Raw genomic sequence first — 26,576 nt, 5'->3', positions numbered from 1 at the left:
GGACTTTTAAGCCAGTTTATTATCCTTCCTTGGAGTTAATCTTTACCTTTATATGCTCAGCAGGTAAGTGTCTTTATAGCTATTTCAGTTTTTGGATAGAATCCAACATTTGTGACCATCTTTTTTTTCTGCTGAGATAATCCCTTTGGTCTTAGATTCCTCAGAACCTCTCTTTCTTCCATATGATGTGACTGGAGAGGAAAGAACCATTGAAGGGTCCTTCAATCTATGATTTTTTTTTTTTCCTTATCAGGAGACAATATTCTCTTCTACCTTTAAAGAAGAGAGACACAGGAACCCACTTACCAGTTATTTTCAGCAGGAAATTTCTAGCAGGGTGTTACATGCCATCGAAGTGTAATGATTTCCAAGCATTGTCTAGAACTTTCTCAACTTGCTTGAGCCATGAAGTTCCAGTTACATATCCAAATGTAAACTCTAGCAGAATCTTTGAAATTACACATTTAAACAGTTTTGTTCAATACAGGTTTAATATCTGCTTAGAATTTCAAACTTCAAGGAGACACATGAGCTAGCAGAATGCTTACAAAAAAGTCTATCAGCCAATATAAGGGCAAAGGTAGGTAAATGTTTAAAGAAGATAGAACTGGATCATAGAGTCTCAGGGTCTAAGAGAACTTATTTTACTGATCTGTTCCCTTGTCCATCTATTTTTTCCTTTATTCCTTCATTTTTAGTCTGTAAGTCACTTCCATTCTTGGAACTATAGACACATCCAAAAAAAAAAAAAAATAGGAACATAAAAAAAAAATACTGTTATTCCTAATTTTTATCTTTTTATTTGAATGTGTTCTTGCGCAATACAAAGTATTGCTTTGGTTTATGTATTTTTAATTTATGTAGTGATTTCATCATGTTGCATTCCGTCTCTCACTTTTTTCCTTAGGCACTCACTATGTTTTTAAGATCCATTCCTGTTGCCATATATGTTGGACCCATGTGTCCATCCACAACATTTTGCCAGTTCCTTCTTCCGGTGATGGAAATCCAGGTTGCCCTAATACCACTACCACTAGAAGTAATGCTGCAGTGACATCATTGATATCTGCTCTTCTTGTTTTTATTATTGTTATTTTTTATTAGTTCGTGGGTTTGCTCTGTAGCTCTCGCTCTTTCTCGGCCTCTGGAGCTTGCATGCTTAGTCATCTACATTGACCCTTTTTTTTTGCTGGTAAATGTTTTTAAGCTATACTTTCCCCTTTAAATATTATTTGTGTGCACGGATTCAGACAGCATCACTTTTATTGTCATAACACAATAAACATGTTTAAAAACATTTTAAGTGTAACGTCCGTAGAGAAAAATGTATAAATCATAAACTTGACAGATTATCCCCAAGGGACCCATCCATGAAACCACCAGCCAAGTCAAGTAATAGAACATGTGTAGCCTGCCAGACACCCTCCGCGTGGCCCAGTCAACACCCCTTCCCTTTTCTGCGAGGCTGTTCTCCCTCCAGACTTTTCACACAGTTTCATCTTGCCTGTTTTTGAGTAAGAGTCTTGCAGTATGTGCTGCTTTTCCTCAACATTATGTTGTGAGATTAGCCCATGTCGTTGTAGATGGCAGTTTGTTCCGATCACTGAGTAGCACGTCCCAACCTGGAGCGATTTTGCTCCCCCAGGGGGCAGTGTTGGAGACCTTTTTGGTTGTCACCACTTGGGGGTGGCTTCTACCAGCATCTAGTGGGTGGAGGCCGTGGACGCTGCTAAACATCCTATGATGCGCAGACACGCCTCGCCTCCAGCTCCCAGCAAAGACCTGTCCAGCCCCAAATGTTAACATTGCCGAGGTTGAAAAACCCCAATGTAGAGTATTCCATTGTATTACTATTACCAAAACATACTATTTACTCTACTGGTAGCAAAATGTGGGTTGTTTCTACTTTTTACTGTTACTAAAAAAGCAGTTATGAGCATGTCTTTTTTGGTGCACTTATGTCCACCTTTCTGTCAGTTGTGTATCTGCAAAAGCATTTCCTAGTCCCAGCGCGTACGTTGGGTCAGCTTTAGTAGATGATTCCAAACTATTTTCCAAAGTGGTTGCATCAGTTGCCGCTGTTACGTGCAGTGTGTGAGGGATCCAGTCGCTCTGTATGCTCAGTCGTACCCGTGGTCAGTTCTGTAGCTGCAGCCGTCCCGGATGGTACGGAATGTTCTCTTAGGCCCTCAGTCGGCACCCCTGCCCTCCTCCCAAAAGGTAGATTCTTTCCCTAATGACTGATGAGGTTGAGTACTGTTTCATGTGGCAATGAACCATTTTGATATTTTTTTTTTTAGCTTTCTTGAAGTATAATGTACATATCTTATAATTCACCCATTTTAAGTGTACTTTTTTTATAACTAAATAAGCGATTTTACCAAGTTGTGGAAACCTTACCGAAGTCCAGTTTTAGAGCATTTCCATCACCCCAGTAAGATCACTTGGTGCTTGTTTATAGTTAATCTCTGTTGCTGCTTCCAGCCCCAGACAACCTACTTTCTGACTCCATAGATTTCCTTTTCTTCTTTTTTTTTTTTTTTTTAAAGATTTTATTTATTTATTCATGAGAGACAGAGAGAGAGACAGAGGCAGAGGGAGAAGCAGGCTCCCCGCGGAGCAGGGAGCCCGATGCGGGACTCGATCCCAGGACCCTGGGATCATGACCTGAGCCGAAGGCAGAGACTTAACCGACTGAGCCACCCAGGCGTCCCTTATAGATTTTCTTTTCTAAATATATCTATAAACAGAGTCATACAGTACGTGATCTTTTGTGCATGGAATCTTTCATTTATAATGTTTCTGAGGCTCATTCATGTTGTAGCATTCATTAGTATTGTATTTATATTCCTTTTTTATTCCTAAAGAGTATTTTATTATAGAATATGTCACATTTTGTTTATCGGTTCACCAATTGATGGACATTTGGGTTATCTCCACCTTTTGGCTCTTATGAATGATGATGCTGATGTGAACATTCGCCTGCCATTCTTCGTCTGGACATACACTCATTTCTCTCGGGTAGATAGTAGGAGCAGAATTGCTGGGCTGTATCGTATATTTATATTTAGTTTTTTTAGAAACTGCCAAACTGTTTTCCAAAGTGGCCGAACCATTTTGTATTCCCACCACATCCTCACCAACACTTGTTACTGTCTGTGGGTGAAAGACAATAGATGGACAAGTAGGCAAAAAGCCAGGAGAGAGTTAGTGTCAGAGTGCCAAAGGAGAAAGAGTAGGGTTTCAAGAAAGGGATTGGTTACCATTGTCAAACAGTGCAGAGGGGTCATGTGGAGAAAAAGACACCGTGTGTTCAATCCATTGGCTTTGGCAGCATGAGATCATACGTGACATTAACAAAAGCGATCGACAGAGAAATACCTGCTCACAAAGTTGAGTACCAGATCTCGGGAGGAGGGGACGTAACTCGCTTATGTTTTTCTTCTCTTCACAGAATCCAAAAGATGTGTTGACCAGGTATGAGCTGCTGCTTTTTCATGGGGGCCTGAGTGGAGGGGAAACAGGCCTGGGCTCCAGAGAACAGTCTGGGCACACCTGAGAGTCAGTGGGGAAGGAATTCCACTGCTCACTTTCGCAAGGGGGAATGGGCGAGTGGTGGTCTGAGCTTTGGGCTTGGAACCTTCAGTGGGAGTTGGGGGCCTTGGCTGCCTGAGTTGTCTCCTAAGAAGAGCAGCCTTCTGTACTTTCCTTAGGAGTGAGAACCAGGATGTGAGCTATTCCCTTGAAGTTCTAACGGTGAACACTGTGTGCCAGATACCAATGATGAAGGAAATGCTGAAGCGATTCCAAGGTAAGCAAGAAATCTTTAAGAGAATAAGCACTGAGAAAACTTTAGAAAGGAAAGAGGAAACAGAACATGCAGCTAGCGGGAGGGTCAGGAAAAATGGTGATAACTAGAATACATGGATATATGCTTCATTCAAGAAGCATTTACTTAACACACACCGTGTGTATAAAGTGCTAGTTATACAGAAAGAAAAAGACCTATTTCTTTTTTTTTTTTTTTTTTAAAGATTTTATTTATTTATTTGAGAGAGAGAGAATGAGAGAGCAAGTACATGAGAGGGGGGAGGGTCAGAGGGAGAAGCAGACTCCCCACTGAGCAGGGAGCCCAATGCGGGACTCGATCCAGGGACTCCAGGATCATGACCTGAGCCGAAGGCAGTCGCCCAACCAACTGAGCCACCCAGGCGCCCGAAAAAGACCTATTTCTAAGAATTCAAGTAAACTGGAGAGACAGACTCCGATCGCTTACTGTAACATAGTGGGATCTACTGTTTATCAATGTATGAGTAAAATATTATGGAATGTCAGAGAAAGAGCTCTGTTGGGGGTGAAGTGGGGAAGTTTCCACACAGAGGTGACATTGTTCTGGGATTTGATGGATGAATAGGAGTTTGCCAAGTGGAAAACGGAGGTGTACTCGTGTAAGCAGAAGGAGCAGCATGAGCTAAGCTGTGGAGAAAATGGAGGGGTAGGTATCCAATGTAACTAAACCATAAGGTACTTTGTGGGAAAAGGCAGGAGCTGAGGTTGAGATGGTGAATATAGGAAAGTCTGAAGATAAATTTACTGGATCTCCAGGGAATTGCCAAGGCATGTAGGTGTTGTAAATGCTACACAGGCAATTCTCTCGTGCACACACCTGATGAAGAACCATGTGGTGGATGAAGTATTGGGGACTGGATTTACTCTTCAGCCTGAAACTTAGCTAACTAAAAAAACTAAAATAAAACAGACACGGTACATGAAATAACCGTTTTCCCAACCCTGGATCTCAGGCAGTACAGGACAAGGAAATGTGAGACAATGACGTGAGCTCTATGATGGCTCCAGCCTCCAGCCTGAAAAGAGCTTCCAGGCCACTGTGGGGGGCGGGGAGGGTAGTGGAGGTGGAGCCAGGTTGAGGAATGGAGCGGAGTCCAGGGAGGACTAAGCAGTGAGAGCTTGCAGGGTACTGGCGAGGAGAGAGCCATCCAGAGGGCAATGATCTACAGAGGCGCCCCCTGAGTATTTAGCAGAGTACTGACCAGCAAATGCTTGTGAAAAACTACCTTAGACTGAGGAAGGACGTTTCCAAAATGATTAGAAAGAATAGTTCCTGGTGCTCCCACAGGGCCCAAACAATGCCTGTTCCTAGCAGCCAGACTAGAAAACTCTCAATTCCTGGGAAAATCTTGCCTCATTAGTGGGGAATAATTAACCCTACACTGAGCACTGCTTTGGACCCACCTTATAAATCATGAACACCAGATCCAAAAGGATCAAATTATTTCCAAGTAACTGCATCCCAGGACAAAGCTTAAGATTTTAAAAAATGAGTACCTAACCATGTAAATTCACAATGTCTGGCATCCAGTCAAAGATAACTAGGCATGCAAAGAGGTAGGAAAGCATGACCCATAATGAGAATAATTGATTGGTACTGACCCAGGATTGACCAGATGTTAGAATAAGCACAGAAGGACTTTAATACAGCTATCCTATAAAGAAGCATTTGGAGACATGGAAGATCTAAAAAAGTCCCTGGTCAAACCTCTGGAGATAAAACTACAGTGATTGAGAGGAATACACTGGTTGGGATTAATAGATGATTAGATGTTGCAGGAAAAAAGATTATCGAATTTGAAGATGCAGCAGCGGAAACTACAAAATGAAACACACAGGAAAAAACCTTAAACCATGAAAAGAGCCTTGGTGAGCTGGGGGACAATCTCATGCAGTCTTATGTGTGGTACGTGGGATCCCTGAGGAGATGAGTAGGATGCGGATGAGACAGGAAAAACATCTGAAGGAATAATGGCCCCAGGGTGCAAGGGTGGCTCATTGGGTTAAGCGTCTGCCTTCGGCTCAGGTCTTCATCTCAGGGTCGGTCCTGGGTTCAAGCCCTGTGTTGGGCTCCCTCCTCAGCAGGAAGTCTGCTTTTCCCTCTGCTCCTCCCTCCCCCACTCATTTTTTTTTTTCTCTCTCTCAAATAAATAAAATCTTAAAAAAAATAAAAAAAGAATGTCCCCAAATTTTCCACATTTGGTGAAGACCATTAGTCCACAGATCCAATAAGCTCGACAAGCCCTAAGCACAAGAAATATGAGAGGAACTACACCAAACACCAGTGTAAAGAGGACATTTTTGATGCAAGAAGAGACAAAGGACATGTTACTTAAGATGGAAAAAAAAGATGATGTCCCATTTCTCTGAATTTACCAAACTTTTCAGAAATAAATCTCCATTCTACATGAACTCTTAACAAAAAACTAAAGAGGGAACAATGCCCGATTCAGTCTAACGCAGCCTGCATTATCATGATACCCAAATCAGACAAAGACATTACAAGAGAAAAGGGCTATAGACAGTGTCCTTCATGGACACAGAAGAATTCTGAAGATAATTTTAGCAAATTGAACCTAACATATTTATAGATAATGCGTCACAACCAAATGGGTTTTATTCTAGAAAAGCAGGGTTGGTTTAACATTTGAAAAATCAGTGTAATTCACATTAGCAAACTAAAAAAAGGAAAACTATATGATCACTTCAGTAGATGCAGAAAAAGCATTCGTCAGCACCTAACATCCATTCCCAATTAAAAAAATAGGGCTCAATAAACTAGAGAGACATGGAGAGTCTGGGAGGAAGAGGATTGGGAGGCAGGGAGGCCGGGGAGGAAGTCAGACAGTTAAAGTGGGGGATGCCAGAGGTCTGAGTGAAGATGGTGGCAGTGGGATGGAGAAGAGGCAGAGAACCTGAGTGGTATTTCAGAGGTGGGATTGATAGGACTTGGTGACAAATAACCCATCCAGGGTCAGAGGGAAAGAGGAGTCAGATAACCTTAAGATTTCAAGGTGTGCATGTTCAGGTGGAGTTAGTGCTCTTACAGATCAGAGAACGCAGAAGACAAGAAGACGTCTGCATGGGAAGGGGTAGGAGTCCCAAGAGGATGCAAGGGGACTTAGGATAGTGAGTTGAATTTTGAGTGATCTGTCAGGGGCCTGTGGAGATGCCCAGTGAACAACTGGAACCAGTGAAGAGAAAACTTGTTAACAGTGCCACCTCCGTGTCCCAGTGCAAAGCACCATCCTGTCCGCCGTCCTGGTCTGGTCCTGATTGAACAAGTCAGAATCTGGTAGTGTTTCTTCCAATTTGATGCTGATTGTGAAGACCTGGGGCCATGAAACAATGAGCTCCCTGTTTTTAGGTCTTAGTCGTTTAGAGCAGAAGGGAAATGAAGATTTCACTGTGCTTGAGGCCGCACTATGGCCTGCCAGGCCCAGCCGAGGATCAGTTGAGAGGCAGTGGGGAGTCTCATCCCTAACAGTTCTTATTAGGAGACACACGGAACTGAAGCTGGAAAAGAGGGGCGTTTCTGGAGGACGGTTGGTGGTAAGCTGTCACATTATAAATCGCCACTCTCATTTTCTCTGCAGTGGCTGTAAGTGCAGCTGAAGACACGGCTCATCCCAAGCTTGTCTTCTCCCAGGATGGGAGATACATGAAAAATGGAGCATCGGCCAGTTCTTGGCCGTTGTTTTCTTCAGCATGGAGCTACATCAGTGGATGGAGGAACTCTCAGAGGACTGCACAGTTTGTGGGAAGATTTCAGCACTTACCCTGTGTTTTGGGAAAAAATGTTTTCACTTCAGGGAAACATTACTGGGAAGTTGAGACCCGGGATAACCTGGAGATTGCTGTCGGGGTGTGTCGGGAGGACGTCATGGGGCTTGCTAATGCTTCAGAAATGGGCCCCAGTGTGGGCATCTGGGCTATCTTTTGGGGTTCCGCTGGCTATTGGCCCCTGACAAGCAATTCTGTAAGTCCTACCAAGCAAGAGCTTGTTCTTAACCGGGTGGGAGTTTTCCTCGATTCTGGGGCTGGGAACATCTCCTTCTATAGCGCTGTGGATGGCACGCATCTACACACCTTCTCTTGTCCTCTCGTCTCCCGCCTCCGGCCATTTTTTTGGTTGAGTCCATTAGCATCTTTAGTCATCCCGGCAGTGACGGGTGGGAAATGAGGCTGTTCCTCCCCTGCCCGAGAACCTCTCCGTGTACCCCAGCGCAGGGACGTGCATGCCTCGGCCCTCTTCTCTCTTCATACATACTGGTCCAGGCGGCACGTCCGTACCGTCCATTCGCTCAGCTCCCTGCGCGTGCTGTATGCACACAGGGATGGCGGACCCATTGGTTGCCTTTCCAGCAGCCACTTGCTGCACTTCCCTCCTCCTCTTCTAGTTCTTCTGATGGAACTGTCGGGGGAGCACCGTCCTTGGGCTTCAGGAGAAGCAGCCCCACGTGAGGCAGTGCTGGCCACTGAGCTGGGAGGAGACATTTTCTAAGGCGCTTCTGGGGAAAGATTCTGTAGCTTTAAGAAAGAGGTGTTTGAGGAGACACAGCCCCTCTTCTGATGCCAGCAGCTGTCTCGGAGCTGAGGAGAGCACAGTGACAGTGCACAGGCCGAAGAAACATGGTCTTCGCTGGCATCGCTGGGCTCTTGGAATTTCCTTAATCTGACATTCCTTATTACAGGAGATGACTGCTCCCTTATTGTATAAGGCAGTTCAGGTTGCCTTGTGGTATAGGATTGCCTCACTTTCCCTGAAATTGGACAGCTTTGTAGACTCTGTTTCTGTGCAGTCATGTAATTCCTCTTCTCTCCAGGAAGTAGTGAGACCTCTCACTTTTCTGGATCAGAAAGTTAAGGAAATCTTCCCTTACTCTGCGCTGTGACTCTTCTTCACCTGGCCATGTCTGTGCCCTCAAGTGTGCATTTTGTTACCCATCTGTCAGATTCTTACGTTGTTTACGCAGGCTGTTAACATCACACCTAAAACGTTGGGACACACTTGCTAAGTGTTCAGACTGTGCTGCTGGCCTCTTTGGTAATGCGCTCTGACTCCTGCAGGAGTTCGGTGTGGGAGAGGGAAATTAAAATCCTCTTTCTACAAGGAAGACAATAAACTGTGAGACAATAAACTTCTGTTATGTCAAGCCACCCAGTTTATGGTTTGTTACGGAGTCTTAGGAAACCAGTACACTTGCCCACCAGGACTTCCTCCAGTATCTGCCTTATTCATTTCCAGTCCTTGGGAAACTCATCACTACCTTTCCTCCATCCTCCTCTGGGGCTGTTGAGCCAGGTTGACTGGTTCTATTACAAAGTCTTGCTCTCTGACTTCAGGTGGGTTCTTTGAGCTGCTTGGTGAACAACTTCATTTTTTCATCCCTTGACTTCCTTTTACATCTCTGGTGGCAGTGATTCCAAACCATTTCCTCCTTTCTCAAGGCTTCATGAGCCCACCTGCATACTGTGGGGAAGGCAGACTTTACCTCTACCAGTCTTAGGTTTTCAGCTGGGATCTAGCAAAATGTCGGATTAATAAGAGAAAAACAGTTTATTAACACACGCAGCACACACCAAGCAGGAAAAACCTAAAATGAAGAGTAACTCAAAGTGGAGGCTTAGAATTGTGGCTTACATAGTATCTTTAAAAGAACAATACATTTGTGGAGAAATGACAGGAAAAACAGCCTGCAAAGGGTGGCAGACTGTGGGAAGGTAAATGCATGTGAGGAAACTAATGGAGTAAATGTTTTTTGCAGATTCCTTGTTGGTGCGGTCTCCAGTAAAAGGGGAATTTATATCCTTCCATTTGGCAGGAAAGGGGAGCTTTTTCTGGGTTTGCTGCTCTTAATTGCCTTCAGCTCAAAATGATTTTTATGCCAAAGAGACCTATTTTGGGCTGACACATTGTGGTTTCCTTCATTATTATTAAAGAACTTGCATCTTTTACTGAGAAAAATATTATTCTCTTGCTCTATTTTATTAACATTTTTTTTGCCTCTTTTAAGTCTTGATATTGGCCCCTTTCAAGTAGGGGATGGGACACAGGTGTATTTACTAAAAATGAAATAAACTCTTACGATGCCTCTGATGTACAAACAGAATTGAAAATGAACTTGTAATAGTTTTCAATGTTACTTAGGGATTTCTCTGAGTCTTTACTATGTTAATACATTATGACTTACTTGGAGAGGTATTTATTACATAGGATTTCTCAAGCTTATTTCACCACAGAAACTAGCTCAGGAAGCAGCAACTAAGACTTCCCAGAAGACAGTTTGGCAACGACTGTTTATCCTGCACTTTCTCCAGATGATCTTGACTATCTCTGATTTCAGCCTATACTTGCACTGTATAAAGGTGGTGGGTGTACTGTGTGACCATGGACAAGGCTCTGCTAAAATCTCCCCTGGAGACTAGGCTCTTGCTATGAATATATGCTCTCCACCCCTCCAACACTGCGGCTCCCAGAAGTTTCTCACCCTTAAGCTAGCCCACAGTCAACCTCCAGCAATTCATCAAAATTACTATTTAAGTATTCCTACAAGTTTATGGCTCCGGTGGATTTTGCTTCAGATAAGGAGATCTCAGCTTTGACTCTGTGGATTTGCCTGTCTATCCAGATCTTGGGGTGGCAATTTGTCATGCAACCTTAGTTCTCCCACAGGTCCAAGAAAAGCCATTGATTTTCAGTTTTCTCATCTTTTTCTTGTAAGGATATGAGTTATGACTTCCAAATTCTTTACATGTAGGAGCTGAAGCTGCAAGTCTATCAGAATAGGCTTCTTGTAGACCTCTGTAATGGTTGTGTCCACTTCACTAAGGGGTGCCTAGACAGCCGTTAAAACATTTCTGGGTATGTCTGTGAAGGTGTTTCCAGGAGAGATTAGCATTTGAACCGATAGACTGAGTAAAAAAGATCATTTTCACCAAAGTGGGTAGACATCATCCAATCAACTGTGAGCCTGAATAGAAAAAGAGGCAGCAGAAGGGCGAGTTTCTCCTCTGCTTGAGCTGGGACATCCATCTTCTGCCCTGGGACATTGGTACCCCTGGTTCTTGGGCCTTCAGACTTGGACTGGGACTTAGACCATTGCCACCCGATTTTTGAGCCTTTGGACCCGAACTGGAACTTACACCATTAGTTCCTCTAGTTTTCAGGTCTTTGGACTCAGACTGAATTACATACACACCAGCTTCCCTGGATCTCCAGCTTGCAGACAGCACCATGGAACTTTTTGGCCTCCATGGTCACGTGAGCCAGTGGCCACTGATCCATCCTATTGGTTCTATTTTTCTGGAGAACCACTTGCTTTTTTTTTTTTTTTTTCCCTTTAAATCATCTAGTCTTTCCGTTCTTAACTGTTGAACTATTCACCTTTAAAGTTATCATAGGGGTGCCTGGGTGGCTCAGTCGGTTAAGCGTCTGCCTTCGGCTCAGGTCATGATCCCAGGGTCCTGGGATCGAGCCCCGCATCGGGCTCCCTGCTCAGCGGGAAGCCCGCTTCTCCCTCTCCCACTTCCCCTGCTTGTGTTCCCTCTCTCGCTGTGTCTCTCTCTGTCAAATAAATAAATAAAATCATTTAAAAAACTAAAATAAAATAAAGTTATCGTTTTTGGGGTACATGCACCCTGATGTTTACAGTAGCATTATCAACAATAGGCAAACTATGGAGAGAGCCCAAATGTCCATCGACTGATGAATGGATAAAGATGTGGTGTTGTGTGTGTGTGTGTGTATGTATCTATATATCTGTATTATGAATATTCAGCCATCAAAAAGCATGAAATCATGCCATTTGCAACAACATGGATGGAACTAGAGAGTATAATGCTAAGAGAAATAAGTCAGAGAAAGACAGACACCATTTGATCTCACTCCTATGAGGAATTTAAGAAAGAAAACAGATGAACATTTGGGAAGGGGGTAAGGAAAAAGAGGAGAGAGGGAAACAAGCCATAAATAACTCTTAATGATAGAGAACAAATTCAGGGTTGATGGAGGGAGTGGGTGGGGGATGGGCTAGATGGGTGATGGGTATTAAAGCGCATTTGCTGTGATGAGAAAAAAGAAGAAAGTTATTGTTTCTTTCCAACCTGGGCCCGGCAGAATGACTCTCTCAAAGAAGGGTGGTGAGAAGAAGGGCTGTTCTGTCATCAACAAGGTAGAGATTACACCATCAACATTCACAAGCATCCACGGAGTGGGTTTCAAGAAGCGTGCCCCTTGGGCACTCAAATCTGGGAATTTTCCGTGAAGGAGATGGGAACTCAAGATGTGCCCATTGACACCAGGCTCAACAAAGCTGTCTGGACCAAAGGAATAAGGAATGTTCCATACCATATCCATGTGTGGTTGTCCAAAAAAAACAGGATGAAGATTCACCAACAAGCTGTATGTTGTTTACCTATGTACTTGTCACCACTTTCAAAAATCTACAGATAATGTGTATGAGAACTAACCGCTGATTGTCAAATAAAGGTATAAAACTGCAAAAAAAATTACTGTTTGATATAGTTGGATAAAAAATACCGTTCTGCTAGTTCTTTATTAGTTTCTTCCTTTTTCTGCCTCTAGTTTTATTATGTATTTAAAAAATAAAATTCATTTTATTTCCTCTACTTATTATTTATACTTCTTTTAAAAACATTTTTAGTCATTGCTATAGGGTTTACAGTGTACATTTTTGAAAAATCTGAATCTACCCTCAAGCTTTGTTCTGGAACGCAATTAGGGTATTGGGAACTGAATCCTTTTGGATCTTTTTTTTAGGATTTGTCGGGCAGAACCTTAGCAGGGTGTAGTCTACGTCTAATTATTCCTCAAGACCCTTCTGCATATTACACCCATACTCTGAAAATGGTTTTCTGGTTTGGTGGTGGGAACAGGCACTACTCCTGGCCTGGTCCAGGTCCAAGTACTGTTCCAAGTCTTGGGTAGTTGCATCAAGCACATATGCTGGTCAATAATCTGCTAAATACCCAAGGGAAAGCTCCTGCACATCTCTGGGTTTCACGCTCTATGCAGTTTTCCTCTCTAGCATACTCTGCTCTACAAACTCCAGTAAGCTTGGAATTTTCAGACTATCTACTCTTATCTCCTCAAATCAGGGAGTTGGTTTGGTTCCACCTGGTTTCTTCCAGCACTGAAGCCTGAAACTCTTAAGGCAGGGATCACTGTCCTTTTTTTAAAAATCTGATGTCCAGTGTCTTAAATTGTGGTTTCATACATTTTGTGGGTTTTTTTTGTTATTTCAGGCAGAAGAGAAAATCTCACCCATGTTACTCCATCTTCAGAAGCAGACGTCCCTACAAGTATGTTTTAAGCAATTAGAAAAGGGTTTTTCTCATGCTTGAACCATCTCTTTCCCTCTTGTTCTATTTTCACTAGACAACAGATTTTACTTAATTGGAATTCTTGAGTACCTTAAAACTTGTCATATTCTAAATTGTATAACTTAAATGTGTAATATACATTATCATAAATAACGCGGCTGTATGAGCAGAGAAATTCAAACATAGTTAAATTTTGGCTTTTTTCCTAACCACTCTTGGTAATGTGGTTATATAAAATTATTTGTGGTCATAAAACTCAAATTCTGTTTTAGGTACTGAGAATACACCAATGAAGGAAACAGACAAATCACTGTCCTCATAGAGCTTACATTCATTATTCTCGTGGATATAATAGCTCACAATCACATAGCACTTATTATGTAACAGGCACCATGACACCATTCTATGTGTTTTAGACATATTAACTTACTGAATTCTCATAAAATTCTGTGAAGTATGTATTATTTTTACCATCATTTTTCAAGAGGAAATAAGCACAGTTGTTGAAGTAACTTGCCTGAGACCACACAGCCAGTAAGTAGTAGAATTGGGATTTGAACTCAGGGTCCGTGACCCTATAATTCTCTGCTTAATCACTGCACCACCCAGGTTCGAGCTATCTTCTTATGTTGGTTAAGTATCTTTCTTTTCTCTAGTCTTGACTTACGTCTTTGTCCCCCTAATCTTAGACTGAGAGGTGGATTAAAGTTTTCTTCCTCCAGTGACTCTGTATCTCCTTCTAGTTCCTATAATTTGCTTTATTAAGTGTTGTTGCTTACATTTCATAACTGCTCATATTTTCATTATAGATTGCACCCACTTTTACAGTCTCTTACAGATTAAAATTTTGATGTTATATACACTTCAGAGAATACCCTTTAACATTACAGTGTTTTGTCTTTTCATGCCTTTGGAATTGAATTCCAGTTTTTCAGATGGTAAGATCAGAATCCTTAGTTTTTAAAATTTTCATTTAGCTCTGCCCTCCTTTTATTTTTAGCTTTATGAACTGCTTTTTTTAGAGTTACAGTAAAAAATAAATATATTACATAGAGTTCAATTTTGCTTTATGACCTAATTTGAAAAATCCTCTTCTGTGAATAACTGGGGAAGTCTGTTTACATTTATTAATAGCCGAGCTATCTTTGTCCTGAATTCTGTCACATTGTATTCGTATGTTTTCTGCTCTTATTTTTTAAATCTTTATACATATATCTACTTTTTTTTTTTTTAAAGATTTTATTTATTTATTTGAGAGAGAGAGTGAGAGAAAGAGAGAGCACAAGAGGGGGGAGCGGGAGAGGGAGAAGCAGGCTCCCCGCGGAGCAGGGAGCCCGATGAGGGGCTCGATCCCAGGACCCTGGGACCATGACCTGAGCCGAAGGCAGACGCTTAACGACTGAGCCACCCAGGCGCCCTGAAAGTTGTATATTTTTGTCCTAATAGTTTCTCTCATTAATAATTTTACATGATATCCTTAAACTTGTTTTAAAAAGCAGTTTTATTAGTCTTCTATCATGGGAGTCCCTTATGCTCAACTCCCACATTAAACAAATCATCAGGTTATGTTAATGGCATCCTCCTAAAATATCTTGAAATTATTCCCTGCTACAATCTTAGTCCAAAGCACTATTGCTTCTCCTTGGAATAGAGCAAGAGCCTCATAAATGGCCACCCTGCCTCTGTCTTTATCCGCTGGTATATGTCCACCCTTATGCATCATATAGTGTGACCTTCAAAACAGGTAAGTTTTATCTTGTTAAGAAGCTTTCTAAAAACTCTGAATAAAATCTTCTAGGTCTTGCTTTTTCTCTTTTTGGACTCGTGCTTACTTCCCTGATGTCATTTCCTACCTCTCTCCTCACTGTAGCTCCTGTCACTTTGGCTTCCTTTCAGCTCTTCAGGTACAGCATGAATTGTCTCAACTCGTGGATTTTGCATGTCTTTGCCTTTATCTGGACCTCTTTTTGCTTTTGATTACCTGGGTAACCCTTACCCTGATTCAGAGATCTTAGCTTAGGGGCCACTTTTTTTTTTTAAGATTTATGTATTTGAGAAAGAGACACAGAGTGAGTGTGCATGCGTGGGGGGAGGGGCAGAGGGAGAGAGAGAATCTCAAGCAGACTCCCCGCTGAGTGCGGAGCCCCACATGGGGCTGGATCTCATGAGCCATGAGATCACAACCAGAGTCGAAATCACAAGTTGGATGCTTAACTGACTGAGCCACCCAAGCTGCCCTGATGCCACTTCTTTAAAGAGGCTTTCCCTTATGACCCAGTCTAATATAGTGGCCTCCCTGCTTTACTCTAGCATAGTGAATTCTTCTTTATGACACTTCAGTAGGGGGCATGCACTGTTTTGTCCTTTATGGCCTCTTTCCCTACTTCTGTTAAAGTCACACCTTCACAACCACAGTTTCTTTGCGATACCACTTTGCTCCAGTCCATGTGATTCTGGTGGTTTCATTACCGCCCTACTTCTCCAACCCTGCAAGAGGTGGGCACCTGTCCCAGGCAAGTCCATTATTTTACTTCAGGCTCTGGCACACAGTGATTGCTCCCAGGGGTGGCCACTGGGCTAAACTGTTGAACAGATTTTTCCCTGGAGTTTTCTGACTTGGAGGTAGTGGGGCATTGGATGTGAAGCTGTAAGGATGGCATCAGGGCTTCCAGCTGTATGTATACCCTCTATATACAAATGCCTGAGAGAATAGCAACACGGAGAGCCAAGCCAAGATGAAAGATGGGAAAAGAAGACACTCACAGTATTCATGTTACTGAATCTAGCTGATTCTGAGATCAGTTCTATCCCATTCATTGCTATGATTCCATACCCTTCCCTTAAGATAGTATAAGTTTTGTTTTATGTCACTTGAGTATTGTCACAAGAGTATTGATTAGTGCAAACTCTTAGTCCAACATGATATATTTATTTATTTGCTTTATCTGTAAGTCCCATGGGGAAACGGACTATGCTTGCATGTTAATCACTGTACACATGCTTCCCAGTACAGTGCTTGGGACACAGCAGATGCTCATCATTATTCTTCAAATAAATTATGAATTATATAAATGGTATAGCTGCTTTACTTAGAGATTACATTCTGGTGAGTGAGAGTACCAGGTAAAAGTATTGGACAGTAGGTTTTTTTTTTTTTTAAATTATTTTTAAGTAATCTCTACACCCAATGTGGGGCTCAAACTTACAACCCTGAGGTCAAGAGTCACATGTTCTAGTGACTGAGCCAGCCAGGTGCCCCGACAGTAGGTTTTGAAGAAAGTAATGATATACTGAATCTACTCAAAGAATAAACAACAAGCTAAGCTCAGTGAAGTAAGACATTTTAGTGTCTGAGTTGAGATAGAGAAAGAACAGCTCAACATACGCCTGTAATGGAGAGGAAGAGCAGGGTATGAGAATGAGATGGTAGTAAATGAAAGAGAAGATGTACAGATATGTCATTTTCTCTTTTAACTTCTGCATCTGAAATCCCTTCACATATTAATGTAGTCTGTAAAATTGGAGTTTGGCCCACAGTCAGGGTGGAAAAGACTAGCGGTAACTGCCTGCCGCCATTCCTTGACTTCTTTTCTATGATATGGCACATGGGGAAACCCTCTAAAGTGTGTTGTGGGCAAATAGGGACTAGATCTTTCCCAGACTGTGCTCTCAAAAGGGTTGGATGGAAAGGGGCTAGAGAGATCTGGGTTCCAAGATGAAAAACAAGCCAGGACTCTAAGGATTATTTGACTCCATGGTTAATTGGCCCTTGGAGAAGATATTCCCATGTTATCTTCAGACTAACACTCCTCAAAAGAGCTCATTTCCCTGACCCCTACAAGCAAACTTCAAGCAAAGCCCTTTGGGAATGCTTATCTCGATGCATATAACAAGTCTAATTGGCATCTTGAGTAATGGTTTCCAGAAGAGATTCACGATGTGTCCTCTGGGTTGGGATCCCTGATGCCATATATTTAGTGTCCTCAGTTTGCCTCAGCTGACATCATAGGTCCCCTGGGTTAGGGGGATGTTCTATTTCTCACAGATGGTGCTCCTCTGTCCTCAAGATTGGTCCATGTCAGGTCAAGTTTATCCTTATTCTAACCCCTATGATTCCTGCTGAAGAATCATTCATGCAGTTAAGAAGGGGCTTATCCTAAAAATGCCAGTGCTAGAAAAAGTTCTTATTTTATTAATCAGGAAAGAAGGTATAAAGCTAAGAAGAGAGTGCCTTAAGTGATTAAAAATAGGAGAAAATCCAAAACAGATTTTATTTCAACTCTGGACTCATTGATGATTAAACTAGTATTTAATGTAGCTTTTTTTTTTTTTTTTAAAGATTTTATTTATTTGACAGAGACAGCAAGAGCAGGAACACAAGCAGGGGGAGTGGGAGAGGGAGAAGCAGGCTTCCCGCTGAGCAGGGAGCCCAATGTGGGACTCGATCCCAGGACTCTGGGATCATGACCTGAGCCGAAGGCAGCCGCTTAACGACTGAGCCACCCAGGCGCCCTTAATGTAGCTTCTTAATCAGGTCACATTAATGCAAATTCTTATTGCCCAAGCTTGCATTGCCATTTTGGGATGAGCAGTGGCTCAGATATATGTTTAGAGGCAGAGGAAGCATATGCATGATTCAAAGGCCCACTGGTAGAGGTTAAAGAAGTTTAATTACTTAATCTGTCCTGATGTGTACTACTGGAGTTCAAAATCTGAGCACAGATTGCAAAAGCATTACAGAATTACAGTTACTATTGCTCCTGGTGATACTCAGTCACTAGGATAATTAGTGTCAACAATGGTGACTGTGTAAGAAAGTATCTTCTATGCCATTCCACCAGTAAATGGAGATTTTCAGAATCAGACAAGGAAGTCTGATGAGCACCTCAGGAAAGACCTGTTTGAATGATCAGTGGCCAGTGTGTGAGTCAGTGTGGACCTATTCAGCCCTCTCCATTCCACTTCTATACTTGTTCTGCCCACAAGTCTCTGCAGAGGGAACGCCAGGTAAGCTAATACTGGGGCTTGAGGTGTCTAGGAAACCTTTACTAGAAACTAGGGCATCCTCTGGCATTGTCAGCTTATTTCCTCATCTCTTTAGTCACGGGGTGATATTCAGTCAGTCCATGAAGAAAGTTGCCAGAGAAGGCAGAAGAAAAAGTCACGAGAGGGCTACAAATCAGAATGGGAAATTATCAGGAAATTTGCTTAAGAGAGGAAGAGAGATATGAATCAGGTGATGGAAAAGCTTACACTGTGGAGCCTTACAGAGAAAGCTGGAAACTGAGGAGGAAGGAGATAGATAGGGGAGAGTATGGACACCTAAGTAAAAGCAAAATATGGGTGTTTTGACTGGGTTGGAATGATTGGAGGGAGCATGGAGAAAGTTGGGCTCTTAGTCCACAAGAGGCTAAGTTTGCAATAGCAATAGGAGGTGGTGGCCCAAAAAGATAATCCTAGGCTGCATTAATATGGAGAGAGAGAATAATAAATGGGACCTCTTTCTTACTGGTTAAATTATACTCTGAAGAACACACTGAGTTCTGAGTTATCTGCTTTAAAATTTAAGTAGATAATCTGGAATGCATGAAAATCTAGGGAAATGTTCAGGAGGAAAAACACAAAGAGGGATGGTGTGGATATTCTAGGGATCAATTTGGACTATTATTGAGTTGGGCTTCACCATGGAGACCAAGCTATCATTATGATCAGTATTCACATAAGAATTAGATAAAGGGCTGACTGGAAAATCTGGCGGATTAAATGTTATAATCCTAGTTTTATCATTCTGATTTGAAGGCTCTCAGGTCTACGCAGGACGTATCTCTTATTTGTGTTCAGGTATATAAATATGGTGGCTTTGTTATGTGTCCACTTGGCACCTTTACACAACTCTTTAAACCATATTTAATCTCCAGATAAAGGCAATACCAAGTTACTCTTCCACCTAACATGATACCCCTATCCCATGTACAACCAAAAACATATTAACCTTTTCCTAAGAAGAGGATATAAAACACACCAAGCATTTCCCCATAAGAGGACACAAAATTCCATTTTTACCTTTATATGAAATTCATTCTACTATCTCATTTATACTACTCCTTTTATATCCTATAATTTAAATACTGAGATTGAAGTTAACTATATTAATATATCTGATGTTAGAAAAAGGGATGACCAAGGGGAAGAAAACCAAAACATATGGGTAATATAACATATACAAAATGTTCATATCAAAATAAGGAAGAAATGCCTATAACTCTTACACTTTTTGTTTCTGCAGCTGCTCTCATGGTCATGGCAGGTGTTTATAACTGTCTTCTTTTACTTTTCATTCCATATTCCCTTTGTCCACAGTTGGTCCTGGTTCCTTGACTGTGGAGTGACCCAAACCTTCATTCCTGAAGAATCTGGGCCATTAGCAGTCCTGTCTGAATTGGGTTGTTGTAGCTTTCCACTGACTTTTATCACAGGACATTTGAGTCCAGAGAGGTACCCTAGAAAATATCCTGCATTCCTGACATGCTCATCCTTATCGCCATGGTATAGTAGCAACTCAGTTTCTCCTTACCAGTCAGGATCAATCACACCAAACCAGCAGAATAACCTCCTTTTCTTGTTGATTCAGTGATATGAGGAGCCCAAAGTGGCAGGGTGGCAGTCTCAACTCTCAGTAAATGGAATCATTGTTGTGTTACCTGGTGGAAGAACTCCCTTTGGGCCTAAGACCTCTAAACCAGCAAAGGCTAAAAGTGCAGGGACAGGAAGCAAAAATTTTGCTGGTGGATCATAGTTATTATAGTGAGAGGACTCACTCCCATTTCCACCCCTTGATTCCTGGTCCTGTGAACCCTTGTGATGGGAGAAACAGCACCATAGCTACAGATTTAGAGCATATAGCACATTCTGGAAGACATTGCTCCAGCAATGGGGGGTATTGTCAACCAGCTGTTGCTGTAACTGAGTCTTCAAAAGGCCGTTCTACCGTTCTATCAAGCCAGTTGTTTCAGGATGATGGAGAATGTGGTCAGACTATTAGATTCCATGAGCATGGGCCCAATCCCACACTTCATGTATTGTGAAATAAGTTCTAGTCAGAAGCAATGCTTCTTGGAATACCATTATGCTGAATAAAGCATTCTGTAAGTCCACAGATGGCAGCCGTGGCAGTAGCACTGTAGGAAAGGAAAGCAAAACCATATCCAAAGTAAGTGTCTATTCCAGTAAGAACAAAGTAATGTCTCTCCCACAATGGAAGCAGCCCATCATAACCAGTCTGCCACCAAGTAGTTGGCTGATCCCCTGGTGAATGCTGCCATATCAGGGACTCTGTGTTGGTCTCTGTTGTTGGCTGACTGGGCACCCAGTTGGCTGTAGCTAGACTGGTCTTGTTGAGTGGAGGTCCATGTTGCTGAGCTCATGTGTAGCCTCCATCCCTGCTGCTCTGGCCACTTTGCTTGTGAGTCCATTGGCATGAACAGGAGTGACTGAAAGAGTGCTAGCTGATGTCCACAGAATGGGTTGGCACTTAGATAGGATGACTTACTTTGTGTAATGGGTATTGTTTTATATGAATATTATATTTTATACAAATATGTATATGATCATATTTTATATGAATATTATATGAATATTTTGCATATTTTTGGTTGTATGCAGGATAGTTATGTTAGGCAGAAGGATGACACTGTTGTGTTTGTTGGCTTAAGGAGATGTGTATGAATGTCAAACCAACAGGGGATGGGCTCTGGTGGTCTTGTAATGTGTCAGCTTGGCTAGAGTGAACTACATTTCTCAGAATTTCCATTTTTGTGCATTTCTGGAGAAAGTAGGCCATAGGAGAGATTCCAAGGGAGATTAAGAGGGCAGAAGGGAAGCAGCCATTTTGTAGTTTACATATGTTGTTGCTGATCTGCTGACTTATCTCATTGGTGTGAAGTAGCAACTGGGCCTGCGGTTGCTCTACCTCCCCCCTGGATCCTCCTTTAGCTTCTCTGACTTCTGGGCCAGGTGTGCGTGGTTAGCTTCACTAGGAAGGACCCCAGTTTCTGCAAAATAACCATACCACCAATTCCAGAGTCAACAAGAACTAACATGGGTTTCAGTCTGCCTTTGTGGGGTTATTATAGCTCATGCTTGTGGGTTCCAGCCTGCCCATGATCTAACGCACTTTATATCCATTTTCCCTTCCTTACCACTTGCCCTATGGACTTCAAGTTCCACTATCAGACACAAAGGTGAGAGCCTTATATAGACTGCTTAACCAGCCTTCACAATTGTGTAAGGCCAAATTTCTGAACAATCCATTAAGTGTATATGGTATATACATTTGTACTTATAAAATTATACACATATATACTTATAAAATAGTGTATATCTAATATATATAAAATTTAGTGTATATATATATATATATATATATATATATATATATATATATATTTCTTCCTTAATGAGGAGAGACTCTTGTTTCGAAGTTTGGCACTGAATAGAATCTAGATATTCTGGAATTTCAGAGTTATGTTTGTGCAGAGAGATTTGAAGATCTTTTTTTTTTAAGTTATTTCAATAATTAGCACTGTTGAAGAATCAGAAATAGAAAAAAACTCTCTTCACAAATTCTTTGGTAGATCAAAAGGTACTTACTGTCAGGTGTGCCAAACTCCGTTTTTTCTGAAATCACACTTCATCTCTACTTCCTCTTTCCCCAGACACTGAGAAAGGGGAGATGTGGCAGAGGAATCAGACCTCTCTGGCAGACTTCATCCTTGAAGGCCTCTTTGATGACTCTCTCATCCACCTTTTCCTTTTCTCCTTAACCATAGTGGTCTTCCTTATTGCAGTGAGTGGCAACACGCTCACTATTCTCCTCATCTGTGCTGATGCCCAGCTTCATACACCCACGTACTTCCTGCTCAGCCGGCTCTCCCTCATGGATCTGATGCATGTCTCCACAACCATCCCGAAGATGGCTACCAACTACCTATCTGGCAAGAAGACCATCTCCTTTGTGGGCTGTGCCACCCAGCACTTCCTCTATTTGTCTCTGGGTGGTGCTGAGTGTCTTCTCTTAGCTCTCATGTCCTACGACCGCTATGTTGCCATTTGTCATCCACTTCGTTATACTGTTCTCATGAACAGAAAGGTGGGACTGATGATGGCTGTCATGTTGTGGTTGGGAGCATCCACAAACTCTCTAATTCACACAGTGATCTTGATGCACTTCCCTTTCTGTGGGTCTCGAAAAATCCACCACTTCTACTGTGAGTTTCCAGCTGTTGTGAAGTTGGTGTGTGGAGACATCACTGTTTATGAGACCACAGTGTACATCAGCAGCGTCCTACTTCTCCTCCTCCCCATTTTCCTGGTTTCTACATCCTATGCCTTTATCCTCCAAAGTGTCATTCAGATGCGTTCAGCTGGGAGTAAGAGAAATGCCTCTGCTACTGGTAGCTCTCACCTCATTGTGGTTTCCTTCTGGTTTGGTGCCTGCATCTTCTCATATATGAGGCCCAGGTCCCAGCACACTGCATTGCAAGATAAAGTTGGTTCTGTGTTCTATAGCATCATTACACCCACGCTGAATCCTTTGATTTATACTCTACAGAATAAGGATGTAGCTAAGGCTCTGAGAAGAGTGCTGGGGAGAGATCTTCTCACTCAGCAATTGCTGTTGCCCTGAATATAAGAGTGGAATGGGATAAGCTCCTTAAGGTGATCAGCATAAACCTCTAAGACTTTTCAAGGGTCCAGATCCCTGATGACTACTGCAAAAATGAAGTAGTTAACACACAATGCCAGTATTCTAACTTGCTCTCAGGCACCTGAGTACTGTAGAATATTATCTTAGTCCATTTGGGCTGCTATAACAAAAATACCATGGACTAGGTGGCTTAAACAACAAACATTTTATTTTCTCACAGTTCTGGAGGCTGAAAAGTCCAAGACCAATCCTTGAAATTGCTAGACACTCTCTCATTTCCTTTTGATTTCTTTAAAAATGTAACCCTGCCAAAACATGCTTCCCTAAGTGAAATAAGTCAGGTAGAGAAAGACAAATACCATATGATTTCACTCATATGTGGAATTTAAGAAACAAAACAGATGAACATATGGGAGGGGGGAAATAAATAGAAGGAAACAAATCATAAGAGACTTAACGATAGAGAACAAACTCAGGGTTGATGGAGGGTAGTGGGTGGGGATGGGCTAGATGGGTGATGGGCATTAAGGAGGGCACTTGTTGTAATGAGCACCAGGTGTTGTATAAGTGATGAATCACTGAATTCTACTCCTGAAACTAATATTGCACTGTATACTAACTAGAATTTAAATAAAAATTTGAAAAAAGAAAAAAAAATGGAATCATTTCTCTAATTTCTCTTTCTACAGTTGCATTGTTAGTGTATAAGAAAGCAACTGATTTCTGTGCATTGATTTTGTATCCTGCCACATTACTGAATTGCTGTATGAGTTCTAGTAATTTGGGGGTGGAGTATTTTGGATTTTCACATAAAGTGTCATGTCATCTGTGAAGAGAGAGAGTGTGACTTCTTCTTTGCCAATTTGAATACCTTTTATTTCTTTTTGTTGTCTGATTGCTGTTGCTAGGACTTCTGGTACTATGTTGAACAATAGCGGCGAGAGTGGGCATCCTTGTCGTGTTCCTGATCTTAAGGGAAAAGCTCTCAGCTTTTCTCCATTGAGAATGATATTTGCTGTGGGTTTTTCATAGATGGATTTTATGAACTTGAGGAATATTCCCTCTATCCCTATACTCTAAAGAGTTTTAATCAGGAAAGGATGCTGTATTTTGTCAAATGCTTTTTCTGCATCGATTGAGAGGACCATATGGTTCTTCTCTCTCCTCTTATAAATGTGTTCTATCACATTGATTGATTTGCGAATGTTGAACCACCCTTGCATCCCGGGGATAAATCCCACTTGGTGGTGATGGATGATCCTTTTAATGTACAGTTGGATCCTATTAGCTAGGATTTTGTTGAGAATTTTGGAAACCATATTTATCAGGGATATCGGTCTGAAATTCTCCTTTTTGATGGGGTCTTTGCCTGGTTTGGAGATTAAGGTAATGCTGGCCTCATAGAATGAGTCTGGAAGCTTTCCTCCTGTTTATATTTTTTGAAACAGCTTCAGAAGAATAGGTATTATTTCTTCTTGAATGTTTGGTAGAATTCCCCAGGGAATCCATTAGGCCCTGGACTCCTGTTTTTTGGGAGGCTTTTGATCACTGCTTCAATCTCGTTACTGGTTATTGGCCTATTCAGGTTGTCAATTTCTTCCTGTTTCAGTCTTGGGAGTTTATAGGTTTCCAGGAAGGCATCCATTTCATCCAGGTTGCTCAATTTATTGGCATATAGTTGTTGATAATAATTTCTAATAATTGTTTCTATTTCCTTGGTGTTAGTCGTGATCTCTCTCCTTTCATTCATAATTTTATTAATTTGGGTCCTTTCTCTTTTCTTTTGGATAAGTCTGGCCAGTGGTTTATTGATCTTTTTTTTTTAATTTTGGCTTATCGATCTTATTAATTATTTCAAAGAACCAGCTTCTAGTTTCGTTGATCTGATCTACTCTGTTTCTGGTTTCTAATTCATTGATCTCTGCTCTAATCTTAATTATTTCTCTTCTAATGTGTGGCTTAGGCATCGTTTGTTGCTTTTTCTCTAGTTCTTTGAGGTGTAAAGTTAGTTGGTGAATTCAGGATTTTTCTACTTTTTTGAGTGAGGCTTGGATGGCTATGTATTTCCCCCTTAGGACCACCTTTGCAGTATCCTATAGGTTTTGAACCGATGTGTTTTCATTCTTATTGGTTTCCATGAATTGTTTAAGTTCTTCTTTGATTTCCTGGTTGACCCAAACATTCTTTTTTTTTTTTTTTTAAAGATTTTATTTATTTGGCAGAGAGAGACACAGCGAGAGAGGGAACACAAGCAGGGGGAGTGGGAGAGGGAGAAGCAGGCTTCCTGCTGAGCAGGGAGCCCGATGCGGGGCTCGATCTCAGGACCCTGGGATCATGACCTGAGCCGAAGGCAGACGCTTAATGACTGAGCCACCCAGGCGCCCTGACCCAGACATTCTTGAGCAGAGTGGTCTTTAGCTTCCAAGTGTTTGAATTTCTTCCAAATTTTTTCTTGTGATTGAGTTCCAGTTTTAAAGCATTATGGTCTGAGAATATGCAGGGAATAATCTCAATCTTTTGGTATCAGTTGAGACCTCATTTGTGACCCAGTATGTGGTCTATTCTGGAGAAAGTTCCATGTGCACTTGAGAAGAATGAGTATTCTGTTGTTTTAGGGTGGAATGTTCTGTATATATCTACAAAGCCCATCTGGTCCAGTGTGTCATTCAAAGCTCTGTTTTCTTTGTTGATTTTCTGCTTAGATGATCTGTCTATTGCTGAGAGTGGAGTATTGAGGTCTCCTACAATTAATGTATTGTTATCAATATGACTATTTTGGTTAACAGTTGGCTTATGTAGATGGCTGCTCCCATGTTGGGGGCATCAATATTTACAATTGTTAGATCTTCTTGTTGGATAGACCCTTTAAGAATGATATAGTGTCCTTCTGCGTTTCTAACTACAGTCTTTAGTTTAAAATCTAATTTGTCTGATATAAGAATTGCTACCCCAGCCTTCTTTTGAGGTCCGTTGGCATGGAAGATGGATCTCCATCCCTTCACTTTCAGTCTGGATGTATCTTTAGGCTCAAAATTAGTCTCTTGTAGACAGCATATGGAAGGGTCCTGTCTTTTTATCCAATCTGCAACCCTTGCTGTTTTATGGGAGCATTTAGGCCATTCACATTGAGAGTGATTATTGAAAGATATGAATTTATTGTCATCATGCTGCCTGTGAAGACCTTGTTTTTATAGATTGTCCCTGTAAATTTCTGTTCTATATCACTCTTGGGGTCTTTCTCTTTTTATAGAACCCCCCCTTAATATTTCTTGCAGGGCCGGCTTAGTGGTCACATATTCTTTCAGTTTCTGCTGGTCTTGGAAGATCTGCATCTCTCCATCTGTTCTAAATGAAAGCCTTGCCGGATAAAGTATTCTTGGCTGCATGTTCTTCTTGTTTAGTACTCTGAATAGGTCTTGCCAGCCCTTTCTGGCTTGCCAGGTCTCTGTGGATAGGTCTGACGTTATTCTGTTGTTCCTTCCTCTGTACGTAAGGAATCTCTTCCCTCTAACTGCCCTTAAGATGGTTTCCTTGGTTCTAAGATTTGCGAATTTTACTATTACATGCCGGGACGTTGGCCTGTTTTCCTTGATCTTGGGAGGGGTCCTTTCTGCCTCTAGGACATGAATGTTTGTTTCATTCCCCAGATTAGGGCAGTTCTCAGCTACGATTTGCT

General features: G+C 41.8%; 2 protein-coding genes across 4 annotated transcripts in view; both read left to right on the top strand.

Annotated features, from left to right (window-relative positions):
* The window catches only part of TRIM4 (tripartite motif containing 4), a 37,385-nt gene that overhangs the window by 9,063 nt on the left and 1,746 nt on the right, over positions 1–26,576 (top strand). Inside the window, exons 4-6 of one of the 3 annotated variants that reach the window (XM_078074377.1) lie at positions 3,455–3,477; positions 3,714–3,811; positions 13,117–13,173. In XM_078074377.1, the coding sequence (XP_077930503.1) occupies positions 3,455–3,477; positions 3,714–3,811; positions 13,117–13,173 (178 nt within the window). The other 2 variants (XM_036078763.2, XM_036078764.2) reach the window with 2 other exon arrangements.
* OR2AE1 (olfactory receptor family 2 subfamily AE member 1) lies at positions 19,421–23,608 on the top strand. Its single transcript, XM_036078739.2, has one exon. The coding sequence runs from the start codon at positions 21,926–21,928 to the stop codon at positions 22,877–22,879; it is 954 nt and encodes a 317-aa protein (XP_035934632.1). The 5' UTR covers positions 19,421–21,925; the 3' UTR covers positions 22,880–23,608.

Source organism: Halichoerus grypus, chromosome 6 (assembly GCF_964656455.1).
Source record: "Halichoerus grypus chromosome 6, mHalGry1.hap1.1, whole genome shotgun sequence".
In the NCBI taxonomy this organism is placed as follows: Eukaryota; Metazoa; Chordata; class Mammalia; order Carnivora; family Phocidae; genus Halichoerus; species Halichoerus grypus.
Note: the sequence above shows the minus strand (reverse complement) of the source record. Positions and strands in the feature narration are given on the sequence as shown.